The sequence below is a fragment of the Penaeus chinensis genome, chromosome 38 (assembly GCF_019202785.1).
Source record: "Penaeus chinensis breed Huanghai No. 1 chromosome 38, ASM1920278v2, whole genome shotgun sequence".
Lineage (NCBI taxonomy): Eukaryota > Metazoa > Arthropoda > Malacostraca > Decapoda > Penaeidae > Penaeus > Penaeus chinensis.
The window spans coordinates 13,579,287-13,590,085 of NC_061856.1; the positions used below are offsets into that span (position 1 = coordinate 13,579,287).

Below are 10,799 nucleotides of genomic sequence, written 5' to 3' on the forward strand. Positions count from 1 at the left end.
GAAGCATTATGGGGTCCCGACTCTTCATCAGAGTCGGTCTCCGGCCTCGGACGCTTCAGCCCGTCCTTTCGGCTTTCGGGCTTGTTTGTGGTAGCAGCAGTTATTTGGATCTGATTTACTCTTCTTTTTGTGTACTGCCACAATGTTTGCTTTCTCCCAAATATTAGGCCATTTACTGTACCTCAGGCTTGTTTGCAAAAGTGAGGCAAGAGGAGCAGCCAGCTGCCTAGCACTCTTGTAAGTGTGTGAGGACTAACTTTATCGGGTCCTATGACCTTATGGATGTTAACCTCATTTATATGCTGCCTGACTTCTGCCTCACTGATCACAAAAGAGCTCAGCTTCTGGTGAGTCACGAGAGGCAGACTAGGAGAAGGTCGGTCAGGGTCATGTACTCTCATCTTTTCGGAGAAGAGCGAAGCCAGAAGTTTAGCCTTCTCTCTGCTAGAGGTTGCAATTGATCCATCAGGCTTGTTGAGAGGGGGAATAGAGTCGTCAGGTGAAAATCCTTGTTGCTGTTTGATGCAGCTCCACCAGGCTTTACTTCCCACTGAACAACGAATGAGGTTTAACCGGAGATCCTCCTTCCATCGATTAATTGCCCATGTTTGGACAATTTTCATTCTTCTGCAAGCCATAGGATGAACATCTTTATTTGTTTGTGTGGGATGACGCTTATAATGGTTCCAGGGTCTCATCTTTTTGTCAGATGCCATTCTACGATTGTAGCCAAACCATGGCTGATCCGTGGATTTTGTCTTGTATGTCTTGTTTGGTAAAGGTCAGTGCTTGTCTGTCAACAGTGCCAGTAAGAATGTCTTCCCAGGGTGCTTCAGATAATACATCACACATGCCTTGCCAGTCTGCCTTTTCCCATTGTCAGATTATACGAGATAAAGTTTCCTCTCGCACAGCTTTTAGGCTGATCTTGCATAATACAGCAAAGTGATCAGAGGAGCCAACTGTGCCCAGGGAAGAACATCTGACATCTGATTCAACCAGATCAGTAATTACAGGGTCAAGGGATGATCATGATATGTGGGTTGGGAAATGAACATGATTTGTGAGCCCAAATGTAGTGAGGAGCTCTTCAAATAATCTGTCAATCAAGTGTTGGTTCAGAACCCCTAGTACTATAATATTTTTGCAAGAGTATGCATGGAAAATATTATCCAAGTTGGCTTGAAGATAAACAAGTGGTCCAGAGCCTTCCCACTGGGGTCTGTAGCAGACACAGAGAAGGACAGCATCACGATTGTCTGTCCAAAATTTGAAAAACATGAGTTCGAGATGATCTGCTACATCAATCTCAAGCGATTCTACATGGAGTGTTCTTCAAAAGCAGACAGCGATGCCTCCAAAAGTACCATGCATTATGTACCACTTGGAGTAACCACCAACCCTCCCCAAATTCTCAGGTACTGTGGAGTTCAAGAAAGTTTCACAACAGCAATGATGTCAGGTTGATGTGAGATTATGTGTGTGTGTGTGTGTGTGTGTGTGTGTGTGTGTGTAAAGTTGTAAAGTCTCCCAAGTTCATTTTAAAGCCTCTAACATTAGCGGAGAGGATGCGCAGGTGGGCCATCCCTCTATGGTTGCGAGGCATAGTACCTGAGACTTTGCAGAGAGCTAGTAGTTTGTTGGTTGGGTGGCTGAATGGCTGATGTTGGCCAGCCGTTGGCTTGCAAGGAAAGATGTGAATTCTGTAGAGTGTATGGCGCCAATTGCTTCTGCATTACTTGCACCAAGATAACATTACTTTGACGTTGCTCTGCAGCAATGCATTGGAAGAGGCGTTCTTGTGCTCTTGTCTCTTTGTATAACACTCAGATGTTTGATGTTCTCTACGATGGCAATATTCACATTCCATAATGTTACGGCAGTTGTTTTCAGAGTGACCCTTGATTTTACAATACTTGCAGTAAAGAGTCTGCCTGTTAGATCTCTGCTGTCGATTATGAGTGATCGTCTGAGGGTTTCGAAACCTTTGTTTATGTTGTGTGTGAACCTGTGCTTGGTTCAGCCGAGCCTGATCTGTCTGTTCCTGTTGAGGTGGAGTTGCTCTAGACGGCTGGCTGTTCCGATTTTCAAGCTGAGACAATGACAGCTGATGTGGCTGTTGCAGCTGTTGAGATGAGGTTGACCGTGGATATGACTGGTGTTGAGGTATTTGTGATAAGGCTGCCTGATAGCCAGTAGCCTGGTCAATTTTGTCGGGTTTGGCTTTACAGGCTATAGTTGTAAGCTTAACTGCACTGATAGTAGTTGCAGCAATAAGGTTGTAAAAGTTGACAATGGAAATAGCAGCGTCCCGTCCACGTGCTTAGTCCTGAGCTGGGTTACTAAGAAACTTTAGCAAGAAATTCTTTTTGCTCAGAATTGCAAAATTGTTTTTATGAGCTCTCGAGGTTCAAGCTGGAGAAGTTCTTCTTCCTCGTTGGTATTTGTCCCACGGTCCTCAGAGATTGGTTGGTCCTCAATGTAGAGGACTACCGCTTCGATACAGCGGGTAAACCGCAGGTTTTGGATGTCAGAGCAGCCGAACACCTGGTTGTTGTCATCTTATATTCACAGTCCACTCAGAGGTGCGTAAATGTTCTTATGCTAGTTCTGCTGTAGACCACCTTTTAATTATTGTTAATTATGTTTAGTTATACTTGTTATATCTTGGCTTTGCTATAGCCATTATCATTATCAATTATAATTTATCAATAAAATAGCTTTTTTGCTCTAGATTTGTTACATTTACTAATTAATCCTCCCAGGTGTTCGGCTTGAATTTTCTGTTATAATCATTTCTGTTATATATACGTTTCGTTTTTACTATTTTATTGTAGCTTTCTTTAAGTTATTGTAAGCATGCAAGGTAGGGAGTATAAAGCCATTCTATAATTAACTTCTTTTTACACCAATCACCGAATAACAAAAATGCACGAAATTCTCCTCATCCGCAAAGAAGAAGTAACATTCATATTGTCAATTTCATGATGAAATATGAAGACTATTTTAAGTATATCCACAATGACTCACTTATAGAAAAACATCAATATATATTCACACAACACACCATAAAAAATATTCAATATGAAATAAGCATATACTGTAATACAAAGTGATAAGCAAGGTCAACCTCCAAATATAAAGGTAAATTATAGTAACCACAACCCGGCTCCTTCGACCACCGACCGGCCACGGTCACCTCTTTCCACAAGCCCGTCCAAGGTCGTTCTCCTCCTCCCTCACCCTTCCGCCCCCACAACCCAGTCGACCGAAACCCGAACAAATCTCCGTGTCTCGTCCACGTATTCCGATGCCCGTCAGTCCGTCGCAGTCGGAGTAAAGCGGTGTCAGGTCATGCAGAGGTCATGAAATTGGTAACGGTCATGCACAGGTCAGTGGTCGATGGGCCACCATGTAATAATGTAGATATGATTGTGTGAGTGGATGTATGTGTTTGTGTTTGAAATATGAATGTTCTTAATACGGTTTGGAGTATTTAAAGAATTCGTTATGAAAAGTTTTGGGTGTTTGCTCCTGTGAGTGAAATTATCTATTCTTAAATGACTTTGAAGAGATCATTATAACCTGTTCATGTAATTTGTTTGTTACATCGTTTAACACCATAAACTAGATTGACAATATTTCTTAAAGAAACTGTGTAGATATATACAGGAGACAACAAAGCCGAGTCATATGGTAATGTCATTGTCACTAGTTTTCCAATAATAAAACTTTTGCTTTGTAAATGTTCACTTCACTGGACGGAAATACCTTCCCATATAAATCCCTGCAAGTCATTTGTGATATTTTTTGCTCGTATTTCCAGCTAATGGTTACGATGTACATGGGGAATTTGTAACATCGGGAAGGTTAGTATGTACATCCTTAACAACCATAGATATACCTAAAAAATGCTAAAGGCTCAATAATACTGAGATTGACCTCATCGAAAACCAACAAATCTTTCCTAATTCTTAAGTAATTCTGCGTCAACGAAGAGGCGGGGGTAAGGTCAGAGAGAAAGGAACAGAAGAAAAAACATATATACATAATATATAGAATACATAATGGGAATAATACATATATTATCTAATATCTAAATATAATACACATATATACAATATATGAAATACATAATATAAAAAATATATTATGTATTATCTATATTATATATATATATATATACATATATATATATATATATATAGGAACTGACCTTTTGTGTCATCTTTAATGTATTTCTCTATAAAAAAAAAAAAAAAAAAAAAAAAGATCACTGTACAAGTAAACGTAATTTTCTAAAAGACATCTCGACGTTGTTAAAGAAGGTATTGATGCCAACAGCGACGAAAAAGATTATTGAAAAGTAGAAGGTACGTTTTTTTACTCTTGAAATAACTACTCAGATCCATCTAAATCTAGCATCTAGTAAAGCGTGGCTAGAACGGCGCATTTTTTGCTCTCATTTCCAGCTAAAAGTTACGATGTCCATGGGAAATTTGTCTCTTTTGGAGGTATAGTATTTACTGTATATCCTCAGTGACCATAAATACATCTAGAAAAAAGCTAAATGTTATTGACATTATATCGGTATGTGTTAAGGTGTCTTTGTTTATGTGTTGTGTGTGTTCGTGTGAATGTAATGTATTTCGGTGCCTGATTAAGGAAAAGTGAACGATAAACATATCTGTATTACGTATTTCCGAATGTACATATATAGTCTAAAATTATTTCTGCTTTGATTTTGTCCCGCTTTACATAAAAAAATATCACAGTTATAAATAAAAAAATATATATATAGATTATGAATTAGCCTTGAAATATTTTCGAATTATTTCTTTTAAAATTTGTCTCGACTATAATCAGGATAATAAAAACACACACAAAAAAAAAAATAAAAAAATACACGGGCAGCCTTCTCAGTATCTCATTCTCTCACTCTTTATCTCATTCTCTGTTTTCTCTCACTCTCTCGGTCTTTCTCTTTCTCTCACTTTCTGTGCTTCTCTTTTTCTCACTGCCTCTTTTTTCTCTTACTCTCTCTTTTGCATTGTGTTTTTTTTTCTACCATAGTATCTACACAGAAGAGTGTTTTACCAATCATAAGCAAAGCATCCACAGAGTGAATGTGAGATGTCTCTCAAAGTTTAATATTTGAAAAGAAATCGATCACACAGGACATAATTACCAAGAATTTTCCTTTGTTAGCATTTCAATATAACGCAATCTTAGATAAAACCTAGGAATGGGATGAATTAACAATTTATGCACGAACTCGGATATCACTTTAAGTGCTTGTTCTTCTCAGAGATCGCTTGCTTATTGATTATCCCCGAAAATGATCTAAACGTTATTTGCCATAACGTTGTTCACAGTTTTGTGATTTCTTTTTGTCACAAGAACCGATATTCATTTATCATGTCTCAATGTATTTTTATCATTAATTTATAAAGTACTTTTATTACTTTATTGTAATTTGTTTTATAGTAAATGTATTAAATTATTATTAACTAGCATTTATTAATCGTCAAAAGATATTTGGAAAATACGCAAAGTCATTTAATTACGACTTATTTTTATTTATACCTTCACCAAAACAAACAAAATACACAAAACACACAAAGACAAGAAAATCCTGTCAATGCCTATTATTAAAATGTAATATATCGCCCAAATCCTAACAAAGAAATTACCAACCGAATCAAACAGCAAAATGGCAGAGAGATCTTGCCCAGGCCTAAGGCAGAGGAGGAGTGAACGAGGCAAAAACCCCAGCAGGAACTCAAAGGCAGTGAGCGAGACGGCGAGGGGGCGACGAACGCTAGCAGGAACTGCCTAGTTACCGTAGCCAACAGTAGCATTTTTACTAATTATGTATTAATTGATTAACTTTATTTTAATACCATGTCTATGTATAACTTTAATATTACTTTTTTTCGGATCGAATGAAATATGAAGAAAAATAATTGAAAGACGAAATAATACAATATATAATATATTTTGCATGAGTATAATGTGAACATAAGAAATATCTCTCACAGTTAGTCAGTATGGGAAAGCGCAAAAAACATTAATTTCAATAGATCACCATGCACTTGGAGCAAAATATTTATAATGAAAATCCACGCTTGTATTATAGATAAGAGTGTAAAGTATAAGCTTTATTAACATGCTTTCATACCAATAGGGCCATGGCTTAGAAAAGCGAGCTAAGGCTTATCTTTCGCAAGCCTACGATTGTAATTAGCATATTTCGATATGGCATGCAAAATATGGAACCACAGATTGCAATAAACTTTGTATTTTTATATATAATTTACGCTTTAACCTCGGATTTACTCATATATGAGTTTAACTGTAATTAGCATCGATTAATAAAAAGTGACATTCATAAAACATGACGTAAAAGTATGACGTTCGAAGCCAGTGTTGATAATCGAAGGAAAAAGTGTGAAATAGTTTAGGTCCCGAGGCAGTTTAGGCTTTTATAAACAATTTTCGTTGCAATTCAGACTGAAAAATATCATCAGGTCTGAAATTAAAATATCCAGAGTCGTCAAACATTGGTACCTGTTGCCTTGAAATAATGGGTATTTTCTAGTGATATTTCAATTCGTTAAACAGATATTGACTACAGTCTGTATGTAATACATTTGCTTTAAGTTAACAAGATGTTTTTTTTTTTTTTTTTTTTTTTTATTTTAACACTGGGATATTTAAAAAATATATAACGTACGATCTCGTTCAAAAACCTTTACTAGTAAGAAGCGCAGAGACGTGGAACTGCAAAGAGACTTTTCGGTTACCACGTTCCCATTCTGCAGGGGCGGCCACCGATGCAACCCACTAATCGTTTCAGTTTCACATAGTTTCCCACAGCTTCTTCCGTTACTCAACCCGTTGGCGATTCCTTCTTTGTTCTTTGCCTCTTTGTTTCTTAGTCAAGTTTGCTTGCTACAGAGATGTCATTGTTCTCTTATTTCATCTCTTAGCTGGTCAAGAAGGAAAATAATTCTTTAAAAAACCAAGTCATATATACTGACTCACCAGCACTATTATTTCCACTAAAATTGTCTGTCGATATCAACACAAAATGGAGAATAGTTAGGATGCCAATTCTGGTTTAATGTAGAGCAGTAATTAACTCTAGCATAATTAATTATAGGAAGTAGGGTACGGTGATAAGAAGTTATAAAACCTATTACAAGATTTATGAATAGAGTCTTTTTGTAGTCCATTGCAGAAAATTAATGATACACAACTGTATAAATAAAACATTAGCTAAGGAAGATAAGGAATTCAGATTACTGTGTGTACTTTGACAGAGAGAGAGAGAGAGAGAGAGAGAGAGAGAGAGAGAGAGAGAGGCAGACACAGACAGACAGACAAAATGAAAGGAGGAGAAACAATGAATGAGTGAGAGAGAAAGAGACAGATACAGCCAAAGACAGAAAGACAAAATGAAAGAAAGAGACCCAGTGAGAGGGAGAGAGTTATAGACAGATAGATAGATAGATTGAGAGAGAGAGAGAAAGAGAGAGATACATAGATACATAGCTAGAGAGAGAGGGAAGATAGAGAGAGAGAGGGCTGAGGTCCGGAAACACCCCTGCTTACAAAAAGATGGTTGAGACGGAGCAAAATATAGCGTGGGAATTTATTGCAAATACAAGGCACAGGTGACGCGGTGGATGATACTGCAGTTTTTACCAAAAAAAATCATAAGGGTTATCATCATGAATTGGATGTCTCTCGCATACTGGTCTTTATATATGTGCAAACGGGTCTTTGTATATGTTGTGATGTCTTTGATATAAAAGTGGAAAGGTGTGTATCTAGATTCTATTTGATCGTTTATATGAAAAGAAAAGAAAATGAAAGAGAAAATGTGGAAGAAACTATATGTATATTTGTTTGTATTCATACACACACATGTGTGTATATGTATATGTATATGCATAAATGTATATGCATATGTGTATATGTATGTATATGCATATGTGTATATGTATATATATATATACATATATATGTATATATATGCATATATATATACACATATATATGGATGTGTATGTATGTATACATGTGTGTGTGTATATGTGTGTATATATTTATATATATACATATATATATATATATATATATATATATATATATATATGCATAATACATGCACACACACACACACACACACACACACACACACACACACATACACACACACACACACACACACACACACACACACACACACGCACACACACACACACACACACACATACACACACACATACTCACACACACATACACACACACACACACACACATATATATGTACATATATATGTATGTATATATGTATAAAGGTTTGTGTGTGTGTGTGTGTGTGAGAGAGTGTGTGTGTATGTATATATATATATATATATATATATATATATATATATATTATATATATATTTATATATAGGTATATTTATATATTCATACACACACACACACACACACACACACACATATATATATATATATATATATATATATATATATATACATATATATGTATGTATATATGTATATATATGTTTATATACATATATATTTATATGCATACATATATATGTATATACATGTATATATACATATATATGAATATATATATGAATATATATATATATATATATATATATATATATATATATGTATATGCATATGGATATATATGTACACAAACATACTCATACATATATGTATATATGTATATATATGTATATATATGTATATATCTATGTTTATATACATATATATAAGGAAGAAAAATAAAATTCTCAAACAAAATAGGATACAGAAATATACTAAACGAAAAGAAAAACGAACATGCTTTGCTCTTTTTTTCTTCTTTTTTTGTGAAATGTCTCTGCACGTAGATGGCTCTGCTAGTGCTTAGCCACAAAGGAATCAATTAGTAGACCTTGCGACCTTACCTGATTTCACCTTTCCTTGTGTCGGCAGGAAACTCTTTTTTTTTTTTTTTTACTAAAGCTATGCATATAGATGGTGTTATTTCTTTTATAGACATTATAATTACTATAATGTTATTACCATTGGTAATAGCAATATAAGATAACATAATTATTTTTCGAAAATCAAGGAAAAGAATAAACAGGCGAGACAGGCAGCAATCATAATTGGCTTATTGGTGACTTGGTACAAGTATAGCCATCTATGAGTAAAACAAATAATAAAGTAAACTCACAGTATGGCATGTATGTACATGCCATGGCCGTCTGCTTTGGGAAAGCCCAAATCTCACTACCATACGACGTTTATAAAAGAATCACATAAAACAGCATGTGTAGAGGAGAAAGTTTTGAATAAAGCTGAAACGGAGTTATGGGGAAAGCTATATTGCGTGTGAGGGAGACGAACAAAAAGTACTATGTGAGGAAAATACTGTATAAAAAATACTATAAGTACTGTATTAGGTTGGACGCAGATACCTCTCCCCTTCTCAGTGATCTTAACAAGAGGTAAATATCCTGTGAATGATTATGCAGCAGGGGTTTATGCTTATGTATTTATATATATATATGAACAAGAGCAAAATCTCAACATAGACTATTTCTGGTTCCTTTGTTTTGCTATAGGAGATGAATTTTCGAAATTTAAAGGAAGTTGCGCAGAATTGATGGTGGAAATGGTGATGATTATATGATGTTCTCCCCTGCAATGTTTTTCGGTCCCCTTTCCCCGAAGGCTTCCGAAACCTGTTCGTTATCTTACGTGACACACCTATGCTGTGATTCATTACCAAAGCGCTAAAAAAAGAAAAAAAAAAAAAAGAATTAACCTTGATTCGGAATGAAAATGAGTAATTAGTTTTGCATTTGAAGATTATCAAGTCTTGTCTCTTATCATTTCCTCAGAGGTTATTACCTAATTACTTTTTAATTAATATGCACAACAGGATGAATATGAATTATGTTAGTTAATTACATAATTAAAAGAGTTCACAAAAGTTTCGAAATCTCCCTCCTTTATAACAAAAATATAGTCTCACATATATCCCTTTTTTGTGCTGATACTAATACACTTGCATAATAAATTAACACAATCCAAGATTCGCAATACGAAAATTAGCATTCCAATGTATCGAACAAGTACACTCTGTTTAGTTACTGATTAACCTGTAACCTGCACCGCATCACAGACCGGTGACTAACACCTCCTTATCCTGATTAGAGATACGAGTGCTAATGCTGACACTGTTGCTTCTGCCTTGTACCTACCTATATCATAACACGTCTTGGCAAAATCATGCGAACCTAGTGTTATAGCGACCATTGTCTTCTTATTTTTCTTATTCTTATTTTTAACGAAAGAATATAACCACAACACACCGCGGATTTCGCCGGCGGTGGCGCAGCGCGGAGCAGTTTTTCGCCAAGGATCGTCTGGATGCAAAACATTTAATTGCACGCGGGACAAAACAAGGGGACGATCGTGAGAGTGTCGGGGAAACGAAGGTCAGACTGGCGTATATAACGAGGAAGATCCGGCATTCGGCAGTGACTTCTGCAGGAGTCGTCAGTGAGCAAGCATCAGTCAGCATCAGCCATGAAGCTCGTGGTGAGTGCTTTGCTTCCACAGTACTCAGCCATATTTGTAAACGGAGTGATTGTGGGTTGTTAATTCCAGCCATTGCAAACTGGCCAGTCGAGTATAAGTTTTGTTGCAATTAACTTTACCTTTTCAATCCTCTCTCGTATACCATGCAATGCGTGGAAGTTGCAATACCG

At 36.0% G+C, this 10,799-nt stretch overlaps 1 protein-coding gene across 1 annotated transcript in view; it reads left to right on the forward strand.

Annotated features, from left to right (window-relative positions):
* The first annotated feature begins 10,594 nt into the window (after positions 1-10,594).
* Positions 10,595-10,799, forward strand: part of LOC125046213 — a 1,278-nt gene continuing 1,073 nt past the window's right edge. Inside the window, exon 1 of the mRNA XM_047643927.1 lies at positions 10,595-10,629. Coding sequence (XP_047499883.1) covers positions 10,618-10,629 — 12 coding nt within the window. The 5' untranslated portion in view covers positions 10,595-10,617. The remainder of the gene's footprint in view (positions 10,630-10,799) is intronic.